Source organism: Eptesicus fuscus, chromosome 19 (assembly GCF_027574615.1).
Source record: "Eptesicus fuscus isolate TK198812 chromosome 19, DD_ASM_mEF_20220401, whole genome shotgun sequence".
Taxonomy (NCBI): domain Eukaryota; kingdom Metazoa; phylum Chordata; class Mammalia; order Chiroptera; family Vespertilionidae; genus Eptesicus; species Eptesicus fuscus.
The window spans coordinates 9,289,790-9,314,707 of NC_072491.1; the positions used below are offsets into that span (position 1 = coordinate 9,289,790).

General features: G+C 42.5%; 1 protein-coding gene across 5 annotated transcripts in view; it reads left to right on the forward strand.

Moving 5' to 3' along the window:
- Nucleotides 1–24,918, forward strand: part of NDUFAF6 (NADH:ubiquinone oxidoreductase complex assembly factor 6) — an 80,073-nt gene that overhangs the window by 41,762 nt on the left and 13,393 nt on the right. For 3 of the 5 annotated variants that reach the window (XM_054708259.1, XM_054708258.1, XM_054708257.1), the window contains 3 exons: nt 15,561–15,664; nt 19,048–19,170; nt 23,443–23,499. In XM_054708259.1, the coding sequence (XP_054564234.1) occupies nt 15,644–15,664; nt 19,048–19,170; nt 23,443–23,499 (201 nt within the window). In that variant the 5' untranslated portion in view covers nt 15,561–15,643. Of the gene's footprint in view, nt 1–12,964; nt 13,151–15,560; nt 15,665–19,047; nt 19,171–19,826; nt 19,948–23,442; nt 23,500–24,918 lie in introns of those variants that run through there. The other 2 variants (XM_054708255.1, XM_028156080.2) reach the window with 2 other exon arrangements.

Below are 24,918 nucleotides of genomic sequence, written 5' to 3' on the forward strand. Positions count from 1 at the left end.
TTCTTTCTCTCCCATGCATTATCATAGGGATAACCTGAAATCATCTCTGATCTATATATATAAAAGCCTAAGCGACTGGCCAACTGGCTGGTAGCTATGACACGCACTGACCACCAGGGGGATGATGCTCAATGCAGGAGCTGCCAAGCAACAGCAACTTTGCAGAGTGTCCTCTTGCACTCTGGAACCCCTCGGGGGATGCCAGACTGCCGGTTTTGGCCTGATCCCCACAGGCCAAGCTGAGGGACCCCACCTGCTGGAGGGACCCTGCTCACTCTGCAAACACCCTTCAAGTCCCGGTGCCGCCCCAGGCCGGCCGGGGAGGGACCACGTGAGGTTGGCTCCAGGGTGTGTCCGGCTCATCTCACCCAGTCACACTGGCCACCTTCTAATTAATTTACTTTCAATGTGCATGAATCCGTGCACCGGGCCTCTAGAATATACCAGTATATAAGACTATTTTCAAACTTTGGTTCTTTAATTCTTATCCAAAACAATTTGTGCAGAGGCAATCCGTCATAACCACATGACAACTATGATAGGTCTTGCTGTGTCTTGTGTAGGAGCCACCATCAACCTTCCTTCCTCACACATATGATTTTGTGCAAGTCTATGGAACATTTAGTAGTGATGTCCCTGAGAGTGGTTGATGGTCTATTTTCAGTAGGTGGGTGGGAACATATAAAGAAAAAAAAAAAAAAAACGAAAGAAAAGATAGCTTCAGCTTGAAAAATTGGCAATATATGATCACAGTGGAAGCAAGAGAGTGAAATGGACAAAGCTGATATGGCACTAACTATAGAGACCACTTTGCCTCTTCTTGTTTCTCACAGAATTGTATGGTGGGCACCCTTTTAACAAATGAAAAACCTGCCACTTCATAGGTATTTGACACTGGCCAATTTTATTACAGTTTCTAGTGCCTAGTCCATACAAGCACATAGGCAATATTAAATGCTCAAAAAAAAAAATCAATAGATAACCTTTAGGTCTGAAAATATATAATTGTATGTATTTAAAAAAAAAAATAGTAGCCCTGGCTGGTGTGGCTTAGTTGGTTGGAGCATCATCTTGTACACCAGAAGGTGGTGGGTTCAATTCCTAGTCAGGGCACATATCCAGGTTGCGGGTTTGATCCGGTTGGGGTGTGTGCGGGAGGCAACCGATTGATGTTCCTCACAACCATGTTTCTCTCCCTTCCTCTCTCCCTCTCTCTCTCAAATCAATAAAAAAAATGTTTAAAAAAATAGTAATTGGGGATAAGTACACTATATTGAAAAGCATTATGCATTCAAGTTCCTCTTACTCATGATTGACACTAAGTCCTCTAAAATCTCTTGAATGAATGCTGAAAGCTTTTCAGAAGGATAACTATTCCTTTCAAGCTTTAAGTTCTTCACATTTTGCTGGGTCTGGTTTGCTCTTCCAATCAGGAAGATTGAAAACCCACATAGCATCTTGTTGCTAATTAGGAGGTGCCCCTGCTGGCTCATGCAACCTTGCAAGTTCATGCCTCTTTGTGGAAAGAAAGGCTCCCCTTCCTCAGAGACGGCCCCAAACCAGCCCACACCAGTCCCACTCGACCCCCTGGCCGGGCACATTTGTGCAAGCGTAAACTGTACCACCAGGTGCCTGGTTTGTAGTGCCAAAAAACATGGCTCTCAGGACAATACACCGAACGCTTTCCAGTGCTGGGCCCTGGGCCAGACCCTGGCAGTAAAAAGAGGAGCAACACAGAGTCTACCTTTGGAGCCCGGGAAGAGGGCCATATAAACAGATTACCACCCGACAACCTGGTCAAGTGATCAAAGAGAAACACACAAATCGCTCTAGGATCACAAAGGAAGGAATTATTCATTTTGCTTGGATGGGGCTGTGGTCAAGGAAAAATCCAGAAAGTAGGAGGCATCTGACTTGGGGTTCACGAGATGACTAAAAATGAATGAAGTGGGAGAGGGCATTAAGGCTTTTGGTGATCAGGACACACCCAAGAGCCTCTTCCCATACCCCCCGTCATAGGAAAGGCCTGGGTTGAAGCTTCGCCACTTTGATCTAGTCGTGGGTCCCACCGTTTTTACGGGGTTTGCCTTTTCTTTGTCTCTTTTTGCTTTTGAAGTCATCCAGACGAGCTCAGCACTGGGGTTTGCATAAACAGTGCAATAAACAGGGTTCACTCGCCAGGACTGTCCCCCTCCATAGCCCTCTTGGGAGTCTGTGGAGGCAGTAGGTGGCTGGTCAAAGGCCAGGGATTTGGGAGTGTTGCCCAACGGTCTCCTTGAAGATACAGCACACAGGACATTCCAGGAAGTGAGAACAGCATAATCCTACAGTATTTTGTTTGCCCAATGGAAATACCCTTAGTGGCAAACATGTTTAATTTGCTGTAGGTGTGACTTTGGGTTATGCAATTGGGATTGTGACTCAGAATGTACTTTTTGAGAGACCTACACTGCTTATTTCCCTGGAAGGACCAGTTAGTTTTGCCCAGAAAAGCTGTTCCAAGACCACAGACTGCATTCCTAACTCAAGTGAACCTTTTCCCTTGTTGGCATGTGCTGCTGGTTGCCAAAAGCTGAGGGGAGCATGCACACACAGCATAGCTCCACACAAGCCACCGTGACTCTCAGAAAAACAACTCTGTGTGTGTCCTTTTAGCAGGAAATCAGCGAGGGAGCATTGTCCATACTCGGGCATCAGACTGATTGTGGGGGTGGGGGTAGGGGTAAGGGTTGGAGGCTTTTATTTCTTCCCCTATGGTAGGTAGGGAGGGTGCTGTAGCTGGTGTCCTCAGAAGCTGTTAATGGAGTTCGAGGAGGACTAGAAGCTTCACTGAGCATTGTTCTGCACGGTACCAACATCAACAACGAACCAGCTGACTGTGTTTTTACTGATTAGCTCCAAACTAGCTCTTCTAGGCCACACACTCATCAACCAGGCTCTCCTTTGATGACCCCTGTGTTGAAATAGAAGGTGGTGGTGAGTTAAGCAGCACCAGCCCTCAGAAACTGCCTAAGGGCCCTCGTTGCAACAATCTGATAACCACAGAAAGCTCTGAGGAGTAGCTCCCTGCCCTTGTGTATGATCTTCCAGCCCATGAAACACCCCTTCTCAGCTCCCAGTGACTGGGGAATGGAAAACCCTCGTCCACATTAGTCCCCAGGAAGAAGTCATCAAGGAGAACGTGAGACAAAACCCAAGAACACTTTGTAAACATGAAAAGAACATTCCTGCGAAGGAGGCAAGCACATTCAAACATGTCAGGTCAAAGAATGAAGACCCAGGGCAGCCACAGAGCGGCCAGGGATGTGTCAGCCTGTACTTAAGGATCCTGCCAAAGGGGAATTACATGTCAATCGCTGGGAAAGGAGCATACACCAAAATATCCTCAGTTGCCCTATAAAGACTTCACATTCTTCAGCTCAGGAATGTGAAAAAGATAGCCTCATTCCGCCAGTTGCTTATGCCATAATCTAGGAACCATCACTTCTCTATTTTTTCATTACCTTCTTCCCACCACACCATCAATCCATCAGCAAGTAAACCTCCAAATTATTTATTGATCTATCCTTTTTTTGAAATCTCTAATGCCACCGTCCCAGTCCAAGCCACAAGAACTCCTGCCCAGGCAACCTCCATAGCCCACCTGCTGGGTTTCTACATACTCATCTCTGGCTCCCCTCCACCTCCGATTTCTGTACAGAGGAGTCCTTTCTAAGCATAAATATATGGGAAAAAATTATCAAAGAAAAAGTTCTATAGATTTGACAGCATAAAAAACTTAAAAAATTTAAATGTAAAAAAATATTCCTTAGCGAGTGAGAGAGTTGCGGGGGTGCGTAACAACTTTTACTTTTTTACATTATGTGTTTTTAACATACGTCTTAACATATTTTTTAGCAAAAAGATCCCACTAATCAAATAAATAAAAATTAAAAGTGAGATAATCACTTTTTGCCTATGAAAGTAGCAAGACTTTATAAAAAATCTAATTTTTTTTTTAATCCACAGTTTGTGGGAGTAAATAAGAATTTTGGCAAAGTCAGATATTTCGAAAGTTCACAGCTTTTGACTAATGATTTTATTTTTAGGAATTTATCATAGGCAATAATCAGTTATACACAAAGATCCAACTATAATGGTTCATCTAAGAATTATTTATCAAATCAAAAGTTGGAGAAAATATAAGGATGAATAACTAGGGCACAGTTAAATTTATGGTGTCATACCTATCAATAAAAGGAATTATAATATCATAAAATATTTATAAAGGCTCAAATAAGAAAAATATATTTTCCATAAGTTTATAAATTTAACATAATTCCAATGAAAATACTGTCAGAAAATTTTTAATAGAAAAACTGATCCTAACAGTCAAACGCAAAAATAAACAAGAATGGCCAGGAAAACTCTGGGAGGGGAAAAGAACAACTAGAAAGGCCTAGTACTACCAGACATATGTATGAAAATATATTTTAAACCCATAATACTGAAAAGCATGTAGCACTAGAACATTGAGAGACAGATAGAACAGTATAGAATGAAATACATACATGAATTTATTTGATGAAAACGGAAGAATATCAAATCAAAAGGGAAAAGGTAGACTAATGAATAAATGATGGTAAGACAACTAGGTAGATATAAAGAAAAGAGTTGGATCCATGCCTTTGTTGTAACATTTATCCCCTCAAAAAAAGAAAGTAAAAATTGAAACTATAGAAGTACTATAGAGGAAAACTGAAGTACTAGAAGAAAACCAATATTAAAAAAATATTTTTAATGAGGTTGCCTTTTTAAAAAAATATATACTTTATTGATTTTTTACAGAGAGGAAGGGAGAGGGATAGAGAGTTAGAAACATCGAGAGAGAAACATTGATCAGCTGCCTCCTGCACGCCCCGCGACCAAGGTACATGCCCTTGACCGGAATCGAACCTGGGACCTTTTAGTCTACAGGCCGACGCTCTAGCCACTGAGCCAAACCGGTTAGGGCTATGAGGTTGCCTTTTTAATGATGACTCAAATTCCAGGAATCTGTAAGTGTAAGTATTGATGTTTGACTATATAAACATATATTACAAAATTTCTTCATGGCAAGATTCCGCAAGAAAAGTCAAAGCAAAAACAGACTGGGAAAAAAAAACCTTGTAACCTATAACACAAAGGTTTAATCTCCCTCTAGAAATCAATATGGAAGACCTGTAACCTACAGAAAAATACGCGAAGCTGATGAAATGGCAGTTCATAGGACTAGAACGTACATAGATGATTCTAAAACTATGAAAAGATGCCCATCTTCACTCTTAATAAGAAAAATACAAGTTAAAACTACACTGGGAATACAATTTTTACTTATCCAATTAGCAAAAATCCCCAAACTTGGCAAGACTGCGCAGAACTAAGTTCTCTCTCAAAAAAAAAACACAAGTAAGAGTGCAAAGTACCACAAACATTATGAAGGGAACTTAGTGGCATTTACCAAAATTATAATTTTATATGCCCTATGACCTAGAAATTCTACTTCTGGGAATTTATTTATGCATCTGCATGCAAAAATGATGTACAAAGCTGATAACTGAAGCACTGGTTATCAGAGCAAATCTATATATATAAAAGCCTCAGCGACCGTTATGACTGGTCGACTGAACGACTGGTCCACCAGTCGCTATGATGCGCACTGACCATCAGGGGGCAAACACTCAATGCAGGAGCTGCCCCCTGGTGGTCAGTGTGCTCCCACAGCCAACCTCCTGCGGCCAGCTAACCTCCTGCAGTCCCTCCCTCTGGCCAGCTGGCCAACCTCCCGTGGTCCCTCCCCCTGGGGATCAGCCCCAATTGGGACTGGGTGAGAAGGCCCTGATTGGCCCCGATTGCCAGCCAGGACCCCACCTATGCACGATTTTGTGCACTAGGCCTCCAGTGACAGAATAAAACCCAATGTCTACCAATATAAGACTGGTTAAATTAACTAGTAAAAAACAAAACAAAAAACGAATGGTGAGCCAGGCTGGTGTGGCTCAGTGGTTGAGCATCAACCCATGAACCAAGAGGTCACTGGTTCAAATCCTGGTTAGCTGGGTTGTTGGCTCAATCCTCAGTAGGGGCATACAGGAGGCAGCCAATCCATGTTGATGTTTCTCTCTCATTGATGTTTCTATTTCTCTCTCTCTCTCTTCCTCTCTCTAAAATCAATAAAAACGTATTTTAAAAAAATAATACATGTCTAAAAAAAAAAAAAGAAAGAATGGTGAAACTCACTTTGAACTTATATGGAAATATGTATAAGGGAAATTATCAGGAAAGAAAACCAAAATGCAGGATAATGTGAACAATATATTATCTTTTATGTAAAAAAGGTGGGGGAGAGAATAGAATCTGTATTTATATTTGCATATATATGCATAAATAAAGAAACGGATACTGTATTAGTTACTTATGGCCAAATCATAAACTATCCCAAACCCAAATGGAGTAACACCAATTACTTACTATCTCATACAGGTTTTGAGGGTCAGGAATCTGAAAGTGGTTTGCTGGGTGGCTCTGGCGAAGGGCCCCTCATGAAGTTGCAGTGAAGTTATTAGCTGGGGCTGCAGTCATCCTAAGGGGCTAGAACAGTGGTCGGCAAACTGCGGCTCGCGAGCCACATGCGGCTCTTTGGCCCCTTGATTTTTTAGCAAAGGCCAGCTTAGGAGTACCCTAATTAAGTTAATAACAGTGTACCTACCCATATAGTTTAAGTTTAAAAATTTTGGCTCTCAAAAGAAATTTCAATCGTTGTCCTGTTGGTATTTGGCTCTGTTGACTAATGAGTTTGCCGACCACTGGGCTAGACCATCCACTTCTAATCTCACCCACGTAACTACTGGCAGGAGGCTTCAGTTCCTTGCCAGTGGGCCTCTCCATAGAGCTGCTCACATGGCCTGGCCCCTGGCTTCCCACCGAGCAAGTGATGGGGCAGGGAGATAGAGGGTAGATAGGCAGATACGGGTGGATAGCGTGGATAGCGCTAGGTAGATAGACCGAGATGGGGATGCAGACCCTTTGTCACCTAAGCTCAGAAGTGGAGTATCATCGCTTTTGCTAGATTCCATTTGTTGGAAGCAAATCCAGTTCATGCTCATGGGGAAGGGAATGAAAACCATTCTCTTGAAGGAAAAAAGTGTCACAGAATTTGTGAACATTTTTTTTTTTAAACCACTACAGATACTTACTAACCAATGATGGTTACCTAGGGTTTGTGGGGCAATGAAGGGATCGGCAAATGAGGAATGGGGAGAAGAACATTTTTCGCTCGTATCTCTAAAATGCTACATAAAATTTACCATCTTAACCATTTCTAAGTGTACAGTTCTGTTACCAAAATCAACTCCATATCCATGTCCCCGATTTCATTTCATTTTTAAGTTTCATGCCGTGACCTCTGGCCAACCTTGCTATCTTTAGCAAGCATATCAAAGCCTTCTAGTTGATGATTATCCATCTACCTTAAAATGTGGCCATAATTATTTTTGTTAGTAATAGCATGACAATGGAGGTAAGTATCAAACTGGTGATAGTGTTGATTATAAACAAGCATCTATCATAAGACCACCAGAAGGTTCTATGGCCCCTGGTGCTACTGCATTCTATGTCACTTTGTCTTGTCAATCATTAGTTACTTTTGGCCATATACTATTAGTTACTTTTGGCCATATACTATTTGTTATGCTATTAAAAAATTACAGTAACACAGGCCTGTAGCACAGAATAATTGTCCCCTGCTGAAGTTACCCTATAATAAATTCTGTTATATTCTATGGAGTTGCTTGCATTGGTCTTTGGTCTGAAGATACCTTTTGGTTACGGTGGCCATTACACCTTTGCCCCACGGTCAGACAAGTTCTGTGGCATTAAGTACATTCACATTGTGGTGCAACCATCACCAACAGAATTCTTAAAACTCTACCGATTAAACAAAAACTCCCCCTTCCTCCTTCCTCTCAGACCCTGGCAACCACCATTCCCATTTCTAGATCTACGAATTTGATTACTCCAGGCCTACCTTATATAAGAGAAATCATACAGTATGCGTCTTTTTGTGACTGGTTTATATCACTTAACATAATGTCCTCAAGTTTCATCCATTTTGTAGCATGTATCAGAATTTCCTTTCTTTATAAGGCTGAATAATAATTCCATTTATGTATGTACCACATTGTTTATCCATTCATCAGTCAGTGAACATGTACGTTGCTTCTATCCCTTGGCTGTTGTGAATAATGCTGCTATGAACATGGGTGTACAAGTATCTCTTTGAGTCCTCACGTGCATATTTTTATATTTAAATTTTTTTGTGCCATGGAAAATTGCATTAGTAATCAGTTACTGCATAATACACCGCGCTAAAAGTCGATGGCTTATCACAACGATTCATTATTCCTCCCGGTTCTGTGAGTTGGCCAGATGGTTCTTTCCCTTGTTTTCCTGGCCCCTGTCACACAGTGGCATTCCGTTGGGAGATCGGGTGGGCCCACAGGTCCATGTTGGCTTCATTCACATGTCCAGCAGTTGGGCTTGGCTCTTGCCTGGTTCTTCTCCAGGTGACCTCTTATCCTCTGCAGGGGTCCTCAAACTTTTTTTTTAAAATATATTTTATTGATTTTTTTACAGAGAGGAAGAGAGAGGGATAGAGAGTTAGAAACATCGATGAGCGAGAAACATCGACCAGCCGCCTCTTGCACACCCCCTACCGGGGATGTGCCCGCAACCAAGGTACATGTCCTTGACCGGAATTGAACCTGGGACCCTTGAGTCCACATGCCGATGCTCTATCCACTGAGCCAAACCGGTTTCGGCGGTCCTCAAACTTTTTAAACAGGGGGCCAGTTCACTGTCCCTCGGAGAGAAGGAGGGGAGCCGGAGAGTGCGGCGCACATTCCACACATGCGCACTGCGGGCCTGGGACGAGTCGGCTGCTAAGCAGGACAGGCAGCGGCGGCAAAAACACCCCGCGGGCCGGATAAATGTCCTCGGCGGGCCGCAGGCGGCCCGCGGGCCGTAGTTTGAGGACCCCTGCGCGGGTTAGGCCAGTTTTCATGTATGGCAGTCGCACAGAGGTATTGAAGACGGGAAAGCCGAAGCTGCAAGGGTTCTGAGGCACAGGCTCCGGAACTTGCTCAGTGTCACTTCAGTTCTCTTCGATTGGTCAAAGCAAATGTCAAAGCAGTTCCTGGCCGGTGGGAAATACAGTCCACCTCTTGATAAGGGTAGCTGCAAAAAAAAAAAAAATATCGGTGGCCACATTTAATCTACCACAGGAATAAATTACCTATTCAAAAATATTAAATAAAAATGTTTGTAGCTAGCCTTGACTGGGTGGCATAGTTGGTTGGAGCATCGTCCTGTACATCAAAAGGCTGCAGGTTCGATGTCCAGTCAGGACACATACCTATGTTGCAGGTTTGATTCCCAGTCAGGGTGCGTACTGGAGGGAACTGATCAATCTCTCTCTCTCTCTGTTCTTTGAATGTGCTGAACCCTTTACCGATGCAGGGCTTTTGCACATGCCACTCTCTCCAGGGGAACACTAATCCTACTCTTTGCCTGGCAGCAGAACATAGTAGTTGTTGTGGACTAAATTGTGCCTCCCCTCCCCCCCCTTCTTATGTTGAAATCCTAACCTTCAGTACCTTAGAATATGACCGTTATTTAGAAATAGGGCCTTCAAAGACGTAATTAAGGTAAGATGAGGTTATTAGGGTAGGCCCTTACCCACTATGACACACACACACACGGAGGGAAGAGCATGTGAGGACACAGGAAGAAGGCACGCTACAAGCCAGGGCAAGAGGCCTCAGAAGAAACCAATTATATTCCGCTAATATCTATGCCAGCTATCTGGCCTTCAGAATTGTGAGGAAAGAAGTGGCCATGGCTGCCCTCGCAAACTGTACAGCCGTTAAGCAGCTGGATTCTGAAGCAGTCTTCCTCGTTGTAAAACCTGCCACTGTCAATTACTAGCTGTGCAACTTTGGGCAAATGACTTACCCTTTTTCTGTAAAATGGGGATGATAGCAATCGTACCAATAGAGTGACAGCCATCTGGTCTGCCCCAGTCTGAGGGGTTTTCTGGGATGCAGGACTTTTTGTGCTAAAATCTGACTAGTCACCCTACACTGAATATGGCTGCTGTGAAACTGAACGAAGCATTCCTAGTACATGGTAAACACTCTTAAGTAACAGGTATAATTACTATTAAATATATTTCAGATTTAGCTTAACTGTTAAATCTGAAATACTTTCAGGGAAAGAGATACTTTCCCTGACCCCATAATCTGGATTAGGACTCCTTGTTAGATTATTTTTTATTAAAAAAAAAAAAGTTTTTATTGATTTTAGAGAGAGAAGAAGAGAGAAACATCAATTGGCTGCCTCCTGCATGCCCCCTACTGGGAATCCAGCCTGAACCTGGGAATGTGCCCTGACCTGGCATTGAATCTGCCAACTTTTGGTGCACGGATTGAGGCTCAACCAACTGAGCCATGCCAGCCAGGACTCCTTGTTAAGTTCTTTCATAGCATCTGGTTCTTTTTTTTGGTCAGTGGTTTCCCCAAATCCATTATCCTTATTTTCAATAACAATGGGACCCCTGATTTCTAACTGGGCACATGGCTGCCTGGAATAAAGACTATTTCCCAGCTTCCCTGGTAGAAGAGTAAGTTTTGACCAATGGGCTATGAGCCAATGAGATATGTGTAAATTCTGGGTTGTACCCTTCAAGCGGCAGGGAAAAAATGGACATCTGTATGTTCACTAACTGTTAACTAAAATTCAGCATTTGCTTCAACTATGAATATAGGGAACAAAGCATAAAGTATTAGCAGTCACTGTGATCCTGTCACCAAATGAAACCACAGACATTTTCATCCTATATAATAAAAGCCTAATATGCAAATTGTCCCCTCGGGCGGTCCTTTGACCCGGAGTTCGACTCTGATGGCTTTGACGTGCACTGACCACCAGGGGGCGGTGTGGAACATGGCAGGCCTTGGCGATGTGGTCCTGGCAGTGGGTGGCAGTGGAGGCGCTGCCAGCCCTGATGGGCCCCAACAAGAGGACAAGGGCAGGACCGCGGCAGGATGGTGGAGCAGGTGAGTGGGCGGTGCCAAGTCAAGGCTAGTGTGAGCGGGGGTCCAGCAGTTGGACTGGAGGCAGTGGGGGGTGGAGCCGCATTCCAGCTCCCAGGAGCTGAGGGAGCTGGGTGGCGGGTGGAGTCCTGGCCCCCATCGAGCAGGTGAGGGGTCGGCACCAGGCCAAGGCAGGGTGCCAGGCGGGGCTGTGGGACTGCGAGGCTGGGGGCACGAGCTGGGGCCCGATCTCCGCAGGCCACCCCAAGGGACCCCCACCCATGCACAAATTTGTGCACCGGGCCTCTAATATCACATAACAGTTTTACAGATATCCAATATGTTGTTTACAGTCACCAGCGCTATGAAATCTGAAATCAGACTCACGGCTAGACCTTATTATTTAATGCTCACAGCAGCACATGTACCGCTGTGTGTCACGGCACAAAAATGGCGAAGGACTCCACCCTGTCTTGCCCCTTGCCCTTTCGTCACTCACGTGGAACTCGTAGTAGGTCCTCGTGAACACGCAGGAGAGGAAGAGGTACTGAGGACTCCAGAGCGTTTCCCTTGGTTGTGAGAAGGGGGACGCGGTCCAGGTAAGTAAAGAGAGTCAGGAGAGGAGTCGGTTTGATTGGGTTTTTAGACATGTGGCCTTTGAAGTGATGGCAAGATGTCCAGATGGAAAAGTCCAGCGAGGCAGGCAGGAGGTCAGAACTGGGGATGAAGATGAGGGATTTTCCTTTTTAAAAGGAGCAGGTTCAAACTGGTGTGCAAACACTAGTGGGTGCCTGACAGAGCTAAAGAACAGAAGCCCGGGGGGCCGGGGGGGGCGTGGAGGAAGAGGACATTGTGCAGGAAGGACTGAGGCCCTGCGTGGGCTGGAGAGAGGCAACACCAAAGCAGGATGCACTGGAGAGAGTTCTTGGGCCCAGACCACAGAGTACGCACTCCCCCTTGGGTGTAGGAGAACCGTTACGCTGGAGGCGCAACTGCAAACAGCCGGAGCTGAGAGTGAAAGGTAAAGACAGGGTATATCATGGAGGGGCACAGTCAAGATGGTCAAACCGGGAAGGGTCAAGATCGGATGTACATTTCAGAAAGAACCAGTCTGGCTGCAGCGTGAACAGTTTAGGACAGGGATGGCGACCCTAGGACACGCGTGTCAGCACTGACACGCGAAGCCATTTCTGATGACACGCGGCCGCATGCCGAGGATGAAACATGTGCTGCTCCTGAGGACGAAACATTTGCGACTAGAGTCTTGCAGTTCGTTTTTTTCCTCAAAGTGACACACTACCCGAGTTATGCTCAGTTTTTTGGCGAAGTTTGACACACCAAGCTCAAAAGGTTGCCCATCCCTGGTTTAGGCGATTCAGGAGGCAGGGGGTGCGAACGGGGATCCAGATGCAGGCCGCGGCTGGCTGGCACCAGGTCAGGTCGTGGCAACTAGACCCAACTCTAATGTTTGAGGGGCCTGAGGATAAGAGAACACCAGAGGAGGCTCACCTACTATGGAAATAAATATTTAAAAGCTATAAATCAAGCTAGTAATCTGTCCACATATTCTCTATTCTCCTGCCTGGGTAAATGCATCTTTCGAAGGACCTGGAATGGAGGGGGAGGGGGAGGGGAGGGGGCTGGCGGGACCGGTTGCATTTACGCCGAGCTCTCCTGGAACCGAGCAGCAGGGAGCGCGGGGCCGGCCCGGTGCGGAGAGCCACAGCGACCCCTGCCGCTGCTCCGAGCGAGCGACGACGTCCCAGCGCCGCTTCCCGCCGCTGCGAGGAGCGCGCTGGGCCGGCCGGGGGCGTGGCCCGGCGTGGCCGCGGGCCGACGGCGCGGGGTCGAAGGGCACGCGGCGTCCGTGTCATGGCGGCCTCCATGCTGGGCTGGGCCTGGGGCCCGCTGCGGCCCGGCGTGCCCGGCGTGTGGGCGCGCGGGCGGCGGCTCCCGGGGCCTGCGGGCTCGGGGCGGAGCGTGGCTGCAGCCAGCGGACCCGGCGGCGCGGGCGCCGACCTCTACTGTGTGGAGCTGCTGCGGTGAGCGAGCCCGCCTGCCCCCGCCGAAGGTCGGGGGGCGGCGGGACGGCGCTGGGGCGGGGGCGGCCGGACTCGGGCCGCCGGGGGCGGGCGGGCGGGCGCCGCTCCTTTCTGTGTCCCGCGGCGTGGGGCTCCGGGTGAGGGGGCGTGGGGCAACGGGGATTTTTACGGGGCACAGGGTTCTCTCCCAGATGGTCATCATGGTGCACCTGTCAAAATGAGGACATGGAGATGGATCCGATATTACCATCCAACCCACGGAATCGGTTTGGATTTTGCTGGTGATTCTGTTCTGTCCTTCATTCCATTTGGGATTCGTTGTTACATCCTCTTTTCGTTTTCTCCAGTCTGGAACGGGTTCCCAGTCTTTGCTTATCTTTCATGAGCTTGACCTTTTTTTTTTTTTTTTAGGTTCATGTCAACTTTATTTTTACTTTTTATTGATTAAAGTGTTACATGTGTCTCCTTTCCCCCCAATTGACCTCTCCCACCCCCAGGACAAGCCCCCACCGCCCAGTGTCCCGTGTGCATTGGTCCTGCTAATGTGCATGCATACAAGTCCCACCCCCGCCCCCGCCTTCTCTCCGAGCTTGACATTTTTAAGAGAATGGGCCAGCTACTTCATGGACTCTCTCAGTTTGGGTTTACTTAATGCTTCCTCGTGAGTTACACATTTTTGGCCAGTATGTTAGAGAAGTCCTGCTGTGCTTTTCTCGGCATCCTATCAAGAAGCACAGGGCATTGCTTTATCTTATTACTGGGATGTGAAATTTTCATTACTTGGTTGAGAAGGTGTCTTTCAGGTTTCTTCCCTATAAGTTTAATTAATAAGGATGCTAATTAGGCCCTAACCGGTTTGGCTCAGCGGGTAGAGCGTCGGCCTGCCGACTGAAGGGTCCCAGGTTCGATTCTGGTCAAGGGCATGTACCTTGGTTGCGGGCACATCCCCAGTGAGGGGTGTACAGGAGGCAGCTGATCGATGTTTCTCTCTCATTGATGTTTCTAACTCTCCCTCTCTCTTTCTCTCTGTAAAAAAAAAGAAAAAAAAAGAATGCTAATTAGTAATACATATTTTGTGAGGAGTTCAGTACTGTATAAGTATCCCATTTCTATCCAGCTTTCATCTATTTAACATTTCCAGACACTTAATGATTTTTTTTCTTGAATCAGATATTACTTTGATCAGTTATCAAATGAAGATTTTAAAAAATACCATGTTTTCTAGGTTTATCGGTTGATGTTGTACTGGTTGTTAAGTGTTTCTTTCTCTTCTTATTTATTCTTTTTTGTTGTTAACCCACACCTAAGGATATTTTTTCCATTGATTTCTTGAGAAAGTGGAAGGGATGGAAGGAGAGAGAGAAAGACAGAGAGAGAGAGAGAGAGAGAGAGAGAGAGAGAGAGAGAGACATCGATGTGAGAGAGACACATCTATTGGTTGCCTCCTGCACGTGCCCTGACTGGGACTGGGGAATCGAACCTGCAACCCAGGTACTAGTACATGCCCTTGACCTGGAATTGAGCCCACAACCCTCCCGAGCCTAGGCTGATGCTCGTAACCGCTGAACCACACCAGCCAGGGCTATTTATTCTTTCATTTATATTGATGCAGGCTCATGGGGTCCTGTTACAGTCTGTTAACTGTCATTATTTCTTGATGCTCAAATTGTCCCAGACGTGGCCAAAGGGAACTTGATCATGTCCATTTCTTTGTCCCTTTGACAAACCCCTTCATTCTTTGAAAAACTTTCTGCTCAAGAAGATGTTTCAGACTTATCTTCTATTTTCCCTGCCCCAGTTCTGGAGTCAGTCTTTCCTCCAAGGATCCCTAGCGTTTGCTTGTTTGTTTGTTTTCAGTGGAGAAAGGTATTTAGAAACCAAGATCTAGGTGTCGGGTGTGTTCACTGATCCTGGGGCCAAGGTGGGAGGAGCAGCATTGCTTCTAGGCTCGCTCAGCAGATATTGCTGGGAAACATAAGTACTGTATGTGCTAGTGATGTGCATACATGTGAGCACCCCCACACCCCTCCATTGTTTTCTGTCTTTATGTCTTATCTGTTTATTCATCTATGTATTAAACACGGCGAGTTCACACCAGGACTTGCTGGAACTACTTCGGTAGCTCATTTGAATTCTTACAAAGTGATTGTGAAACAACTAAAATTATAAGTACTATATAAGTCAAAATAAATTAATGGAGATTAATTATTTCTTATTTTTAACTGGTCTGGGATTGTGGGCAGATACATTTTTAGTAACTTTAGAGAAACTGGTATAGAATACAAGAAATTTCAGGCCTTTTTTTGAATTGAAGCCTCATTATTTTCAGGTAATTCTGGTTAGTATTTTTTTGTGTGCAGTTTGGAAGTCAAAAGTAACTCTTTTTTTTTTTTTGCCTAATTTGTTACAGGAAGCGAGATTATGAAGGCTATTTATGCTCCCTGCTGCTTCCGACAGAATCCAGAAGCTCTGCTTTTGCACTGAGAGCCTTCAATGTGGAACTGGCTCAGGCTGGTATTAAAATTCCTTTAAAATTCCTTGCAAAAATGTTGATATAATGTGTTTAATGCTGAACAATAAAGAAATATAAGTGTAATTCTTATATGTTAGATGTGTTTAAGGTCTCTGCTGGTGATTTTTTTTTCCTATTTAGGCTTAACAATTCAATTCCAAAAATAAAACAAGCCAATGAACTTGGTGTTTCTGGAAATAACATTCTGGAATTTCTTTTTCTAAGGATATTGTAAAACTATGCAGTTAACATTGCACATTTGTATTTATCGGAAGAAACCCAAAACAAAAAGACATGCATCCCTATGTTCACTGCAACATTATAGGCAGGATATGGAAGCAACCTAAGTGCCCATCGGGAGATGAATGGATAGCCCTGGCTGGTGTGCTCAGTGGTTAGAGCAATTTAAGTGGGCTGAAAAGTTGGCCAGGTTTCAGGGAATCACCAGGATGGGGCAAAGTATTAGCCAGATTAATGGAGACTCAGATATGGTGCCTGCCTGCACCTGCAGTGGTAGGGCTCAACAAAGGAAAAGTCACTTCTGCCAGCACTTCTTTCGGCCCCTCTAGCCCTCATCCTGAAGTCAGACAGTTCAGTTCCTCCCCATATGTCCCTGGTGCTTTTCGAACTTTGCCCCAGAGCTGGAGCTCAGAGTGAATACGTGGGCCTGTTAGGAGGAATGCCTGAGATTTCAGCAGCCCTCAGCTTCCTCAGCCACAATCCCTACTGGTTTTTAAGCCCAAACTAGAGGCCTGGTGCACAAAATTTGTGCACTCGTGTGGGGGGGTGTTCCCTTAGCCTAGCCTGCACCCTCTCACAATCTGGGAGCCCTTGGGGGGTGTCCACCTGCTGGCTTAGTGCGTCCGCAGAGGTGGGAGAGGCTCCCAACACACTGCTGCACTCGCCTGTCGTTAGTCCAGCTTCTGGCTGAGCGGAGCCCCCCTGTGGGAGCGCACTGACCACCAGGGGCGGCTCCTGTGTTGAGCGTCTGCCCCCTGGTGGTCAGTGTGCATCATAGTGACCGGTCGTTCTGCTGTTTGGTCGATTTGCATATTAGCCTTTTATTATATAGGATGAGGCTCTGGAACCTGGGCTGAGGAGCCTGGTGTTGTCATGCCCTCACTCCTTAGGGGGAACCTCTATGGGCAAGATATCTCTCCTGATTAAAAAAAAGTTAATAAAATGGTATCGATTTTTCTTTTCTAACCTTTCAAAGAAGTGCTTTTATTTATATACAAGGCTAAGGAAGGGAAAAAAGCTCTAGAAAAAGGAAATGTCCAATAGGTCTTCAGTGAGGGTCTAGATGCAGTGAGTGGTTCTGGTAGGGTCCAGGTTGGCGAGTTGCTCTTACGTGTGGTTGCTTCTAGGTTGTGAGGACGCTTCTCCCCTAACCTGTCGATTGGGCCCCCTTTGGGCCTTAGTGACTGGTCGGAGTGACTTCTCCGCTCTCAGTCAGCCCTGTCACCCTGGGCCGGCTCTTCATCACATAGAATTTCATAATTGCCATGAACCTTCTTTGAGGGTGATGACTTTAAAAGATTATGTATTGAGAATAGATTATATGCCACTGGAATCTGAACACTGAAAATTGCTGAGAGACCCACCCAGCACCAAGACCATTAAAAAAACACACTAACTTTCTATTTGGAAATGATTTCACACACACAAAAGTGAGAATAGCACAGAGAATACCGATATAACCTTTTAAAAATATTTTCCCCATTGCTTTATCCTTTTGTCTGTATGAATATACCCACATCCATATTTCTTTAATGAATCATTTTAGAGTCACTTGACTACACCATGGCCCTTATCCCTATAAACTTGAGTGTGTTTCATAAGAATAAGAATATTCTTTTACATAATCACAGTACAGTTGTCAATTTGAGTATATTTGACATTGATACAATACTTTTATTTAATCTATATCTGGTTTCCAGTTTTGTCAAATAACCCAGTAATGTCCTTTATGGCATTTATCCATAGCCAAGACATGGGAACAATTTGTGTCCTTTGATGGAAGAATGGATAAAGAAATTCGATGTGGTACACATATGCACATACACACATTCTGGAATATTGTTTAGTCATAAAAAAGGAAATCCTGCCATTTGCAACAACGTGGATAGACCTTGAGGTATTATGCTAAGTGAAATAAGTCAGACAAAGAAAGTCAAATACCGTATGCTCTCATAGATGGAATCTAAAGCAAGACAAAAGAAAACAAAGCCCCCAAACTCACAGATACAGAGGCCAGGTTATGGGCTAGGATATGGGTGAAATGGGTGGTCAAACGGTACACACTTTGTTATAAATGAGTAAGTCCTGGGCATGAAATGTACAGCATGATGACTACAGCTAATAATACTGTACTTATATTTGAAAGTTACTAAGAGAGTAGATCTTAAACGTCCTAATCACAAGAAAAAGAAGTTTATAACTGTGTAATGATGAGTGTTAACTACACTTACTGTGGTGATTATTTCACAATATATACATATATCAAATCACGTCGTATACCTGAAACTAAGGGACTGTTACATATCAATTATATCTCAGTTTTTAAATATTTACCCCCTAGATTTAGCATGCATTGGTGCTTCTTGCCTGAATCTGACAAGGCCATTCTTAATTAGTAGTGAGTGAAGGAGACTGTAAAATAATTACTTAGTGAATGAATGAGTTTATTTAAAATGTCCATACAGTAATACTTTTTGTGGTGTACAGTTCTATAGGTTTTGAAAAATGCATAGTCATGTACTCACCACCATAGTCATGAGAAAACAATTCCAGCAACCAGAAAATTCCCTCATGTGCCCCTTTGTCGTCACCTCACCTCGCACCCTTACTATTTTGCATATCCTTCTGCTTCCAGGTTATTTTGAAGTACGTTTCAGATAAACTTTTCTATCTGTCAACATTTCAGTATGTATCTCTAAAAGAGAACTCACTTAGAAATAACCATAATGCCATCATCATACATTAAAAACTTAATAGTAATTTCTTGATGTCATTAACCATCTGGTGTTCGGATTTTCCAATTTCTCTCTTCAAATCAGGATTCAAATAAGGTTTACATGTAAAGACTGGTTGATCTAGTTCTTAAATTTCTTTTAAACTAAACTCTCTCCTCCTTCTCTTTGTTTTTTCTTGCAGTTGTTTTCTGGAATCTCTTCTATTTTCGAAAGTATTTTTGAATAAGCATCAAGTAATTTGTAGCTTTTACTTAGAAAGTTCATAATGACAACAGTTTAAGGAGAAATTAAAACAATTATATAGAATTAAACTTAGTTTTTGGCTGAATTATGTGATTATGCAGTCATAACTATTGATATTTTAGACTGTAAACAGTGCATTTATTAAAGTTTTTAAACCCTATTTATAGGTTAAGGATTCAGTTTCTGAGAAAACAATTGGACTGATGCGAATGCAGTTTTGGAAGAAAGCTGTGGATGACATATACAGTGACAATCCACCACATCAGCCTGTGGCCGTGGAACTGTGGAAGGTAAAAAAAAAAATTGTAAGAATTTCATTTGAGCATATTTTTGATGCATACAATTTGGATAATAGCGATGGGCAGCCTGTCCTAAAAATATTCTGAGGCTCATGTAATGTTCTGATATATGTTAGTTTGGACAGAAGAATTTAAAATTATCCACTAATAATTTGCACAGATTTTTGATGTATTTCTTTATTAAAGGGAAAAAGAGGGATCTGGTCACTTTTTGTTATACATTATTTTCCACATATTAGGTTGCAGAATTTAAACCCTGCACATTGGAAGCAATGGCAGGTAAATTTTCTGTTCTACCTCTGAAGGGAGGCGTGCTCTCCATATTGTCTAGACACAAACTGCCTTTCTAGTTTGATAGAATTGCCTCCTCATTGATGAATTTTAGGTATTAGAGAATGGGAACCGAAGGGCTAGAATATTATTTGTATAGATAGTTGTATATAATAGTTGTTTTACATTAAAGCAGCTGTATGGAACCTCATTCACAAACAGCTATGCACAGTTTAGAGATATGCTAAATTATGAACCGAGGAAGGGGATTAGGTGCTTTTGTCACTGATCTGTGTCCCATTGTCATGATGAGTGCCAAGAGGCAGTTCTGTGACAGCAGCCACTCCCAGGCCTGACAGTGGTGCACCTCTTCTCAGGTCTGAGCGCCAGCAGAGGCGGCCCCGTCTCTGGGCCCCAGATTGACTTCACAGAGCCCCCGTAAGGATGGGAAGCCAGGCCCCTCCCGCAGGGACTGAGAAGAAAAGTGGATGGGAAGCTGTGAGTATTAGATTAGTTGTTTACCTCTATTCATCCCACTTCAGTAACTTCAACCTAGGTGACTCAGTTTAGAGAAAAGTTTCTCTAAAATCCAGAAACTTTCTGTTGATGATGATGATTATTATTATTATTATTTAAATACATACTTATTGATTTCAGAGAGAAAGGGAGAGGGAGAGAGAGAGAGAAACATCAATGATGAGAATCATTGATCGGCTGCCCCCTGCACACCCCCTACTGGGGATTGAGCCAGCAACATGGGCATGAGCCCTTGACCAGAATCAAACCCAGGACCCTTCAGTCTGCAGGCCGACGCTCTATCTACAGGCAAGCCGGCTAGGGCTGTTTATTATTTTATACGCAAACCGGACTGCAGTAGAGGTTTATGCTAAGACTTGCATTAAAAGTTCTGGCCTTAGGAAATATCATGAAGAGTTAAAATTCCTTTAACACAAATGTATCTTGCTGTGGTTTTTCTTAAACAGAAGACCTATCTGAATTACAGAATGTTTAAATGTGTGCCAATTTGTCTAGTTTTATAATAGCAGTTTAAATTTTGATGACTAATGTTGGCCAGCTCTTTTATATGACCAGTGCTGGAGGTTAAATCGGATATTTGAAAGGAGCAGGTAGTGTTCAGAGCCTTTGCCCTCCTTGTATGTTCGTTATCCTCCTCGTTCTGCAGGAGCATATGCTTATGTACCACTGTCCATAACACCTCCCATTGGTTCCTTAAGAGAGAAGTAGAGAAACAGTGACGGTGTTGTCGGAGGGCACGGGCCTGCTCCACTCTTTCGTTGGTGCTTTTAGAGTACAGAGTAGTTGAGTATCTATAATTTCTCAGACATTTCATACGGGTTTCTCCATGTCTCTGTTTATTAATATTGTAGTTTAAATTTATCTTTTCAGCCAAGGTTTTTATTCTGTTCGACATCTGTTTTCAAAGTTTTAATGCTTTATTCAGCTGTTTTTCCGCTTCCTACAAATAATTTGTTTTTTACCTTGATCTCGGATTTCCCTCAGAATGAAATAGAAGAACTATATTTTGTGGTCAAAGAAGTGCAGCTATTATAACTTCATCCTTGAGAAAATAGGAGTATGACTTTTCAGTGGTGAAATGTTTAGTACTTTTATGTTCCAGGAATGGTGTTTGATGTATGGCTACAAAGATCAGACATACCCGGCCCCACTCAGACATGTACCACATAAAACAAGAGCAGGACTCTGTAAAGACTGAGGAACCCCCGCTGGTTCCTGGGCTTGTGAGAGAGGCTAGTGGGAGTCCTGCTGTGTAGCAGTAGCAGTGCTGAGGGCACTGGGGAGCCAACTTTATGCAGCCCTGTTAGCTTCCTGCCAGCAAAGTGAGCTCTGGTCTCCATACATTCACCCTTGTCACATATGTGTATTGATGAGCATGCTAGCTAGCCTTGACATTTTGTTGTCAATGACATCTTAGTCTTAGTTGAACCATGGGATATTCCTAAGACTTTATGTTTTACTACTATTACTATAGTGAAAATATATCATATTTAGTGTTGATTTGGCAAGAAAACAATGTTTTTAAAATGTATCAAACTTTCAGAAAGGTTTCCAAATAAAAAATAGTGTAAGAACACCTCTATACCCTTTACCCAGATTTACATATTGTTAACATTTTAAAACATTTTATCCCATTTGTTAATCACTTGTACTGCTCACTCACGTGGGTGCATGAGCTTGTTCTTTCTATATATATTTTCTGAATCATTTTTTAGTGTAAGTTATATACATCGTGGCCCTTTATCCTTAAATACTTTAGTGAGTATTTCCTAAGAATAGGGACATTCTATTATATAACCAAGACAGTTATGACTTTAGTAAATTTAATTTTGATATAACACTTTTTATCTAATTTTCCATTTGTATTCCAGTTTTGTCAGTTGACCCAATAATGTTCACTGTAGTGTTTTTTCCCTCCAGTATAGGATCCAGTCTAAGGTCAGGTAATACTTGTCTTATCTCTTAAGCCTATTTTAATCTGGAACATTTCCACAGCCTTCCTTTCTTTTCTATGACATTACCTTTTCGAAGAGGATAGCCTCTCCAATTGTTTTTAATAGAACATTACTCATTTTGGATTCATCTGATGTTTTCTCAGGTTGTGCATTCTTGGCCATAATACTGCAAGACAATGTCTACTTAGGGTGTCATATCTGGAGGCATATATATTTTTTAATATATTTTATTGATTTTTACAGAGAGGAAGGGAGAGGGATAGAGAGTTAGAAACATCGATGAGAGAGAAACATCGATCAGCTGCCTCCTGCATACCCCCTACTGGGGATGTGCCCGCAACCAAGGTACATGCCCTTGACCAGAATTGAACCTGGGACCTTTCAGTCTGCAGGCCGACGCTCTATCCACTGAGCCAAACCAGTTAGGGCTGGAGGCATATTTTGTACATCTGTACCTTATGGGCATAGTTAATTTTCATTATCCAGTCAAGATGTTGCCTGGTTTTCCCACTGTATAATTATAATTCTCCTGGCAACTATAAGACAATGAAAATATCCTATTCCTCATTAATTTCCCCTGAAACGTAGCATTCATTGATGGTTCTTGTCTGATTCAGTCTTTACTATTATGATTGCAAAATGCTCATTTTCCAATTCTAATACACTTGAGTACATTTACCACTTGGCAGTAACCAAGATATCCCACTTGCCTATGTTTATTTGTCTGTTAATTATTGTTATAAACTCATGAAATCCTATTTTTTTTCAGTAGTTTATAGTTCATTACTAAACTTAATTATTTTGGTGTTCGAATAGTCCCAGATTTGGACAGTGGGAGGCCCTTTCAAACTGCCTCCCATAATTTTTTGAGTGTTTTCTATTTTCTGGAACAATAAGATACTCTAGGATCATATTAACTCTCCCTTGCCCCACTCTGGAAATTGCTCATTTCTCTGGACCCCTGTTTCTTTGGGAGAAATGCTTTTAGAGACAGATGTGGGCACAAGGTATGTTCTTTTCTACTAGAGTGTCTTTACTTGCTAAAGTAGCACTGTGTCTTGCAGATTATTTCCTTGGGAGTTTGAGTAACTCTTTACCTTTTGGGTAAGTGGTTATTTTTATTAATTAGAATCTTCATCCTGTGGAAAGAAGTTTGCATGTAATAAGTAAGCATAGACGTCAGGGTGCATCATATAACAGAAGCTTGGGTATTTAATTCTTGTTTTACTTTGAAAGTGGAATCATTAAATTACTAATAGTATAATAAAAAAAGACAGATTAGTGGAAAAGTTTTAGATATATTATCTTTACTTGGAAATATTTTCTAGGGACATTTTCTTCTTTCCTGGTATTTCTTTAGCACAGCTGTTTTTTTTGGTGGTGAGTTATTACAAATATTCCCTTACCGAATTTTGTATTTGGTTTGTTTATTTTTATTCAGGTCTGCAGAAGTCATTTCTAGTGCTTTCTAAAAATTTACAATACTCTTCTTTTTTTTTAGGCTGTCAAAAGACATAATCTGACTAAAAGATGGCTTATGAAAATCATTGATGAAAGAGTAAGTTGAAATTGCTCAAGTCTTAAATTTTTCTTCCTTTTTAATCTTTAAACTAATTTTTCATCAAAATTTGAATAGTCATACACATACCTTTATCTACACCTAGTACTTAGATCTCTGTCCAAAGAGTAAAGGGAATAAGGAAAGTTTGATGGTTCTAGGGGATGGAATCCTATGCTAAGTTCTTAGAACTGAGTTCTATTCTAGTTCCCACAAATTGTTCAATGACCTGGGCTAACCTGTGTAATCTTTCTGATATATTGTTGGCTCAGTGTCCTCATTGGCCTGATGTTTATAACTGTTGCTATGAAAGTGCAAGTTTACTTAACTTTATGTGGATATAATCTATGAATAACCATAAGCTATAGTAATAATAACATAAGCCAAAATGAGATGGTGGCTTCAACATTAAGAAAAATTGCTCAGTTGACCTATAGAGTTAATTAGCACTAAGAAAATCATTTTTTCAGATGTCCTGGTTTTATGACATTAAGAAAATTAGAGAACTTAAGACAGAGATAGCTTTCCTATTTAATGGAATAATAATACTTGGCATTTGTAGGGAGAGATATTTAAAAGTAAAGGACTGGGCTCAATCTCCCCTCATAGATTCAATGCAGTGCCTATAAAAATTCCAGCTAGCTTTTTTACAGAAATTGACAAGCTGATCCTAAAATTCTTATGCAAATGCAAGGGACCCAGAATCACCAAAACAATCTTGAAAAAGAAGAACAAAGTTCCAGGACGCATATTTCTTGATTTTGAAACTTAACTACAAAGTTACAGGAATCAAACTGTGTGGTATTGATATAGCATAGACATATAGATCAATAGAATAGAATTGAGAGTCCAGCAATAAACCCATATATTTATAGTCAATTGATTTTTGACAAGGGTGTGAAGATAATTCAATGGGGAAAGAATTTGTTTCAACAAATGTTGGAACAACTGTATAGCCACATACAAAAGAATGAATTTGGACTCCTACCTCACACCATATACAAACACTTACTCAATATGTATCAAAAACCTAAATATAAGACTTACAATTGTAAAACTCTTAGGAGAAAGCATAGGCATAAGTTTTTGTGACTTTAGGATGAGCAGTGATTTCTTAGATATGATAACAAAAGCACAAGAAATTAAATATATAATTGGACTTTATCAAAATTAAAAAATTTAAGGAAGTTAAAAAGACAGTTCATAAAATGGGAAAAAGTATTTGCCAGTTATATATTTGACAAGAGACTAGTATCTAGAATATGTAAAGAATTCTTAGACCTAACACTAAAAAGACAGATAATCCAGTTTAAAAATAGGCAAAGGATCTGAGTAAACATTCTTTAGGGAGATATACCAGTGACCAATAAGCACCTGAAAAGATGTTCAGTATGTTTTCATTAGGGAAATGTAAATAAA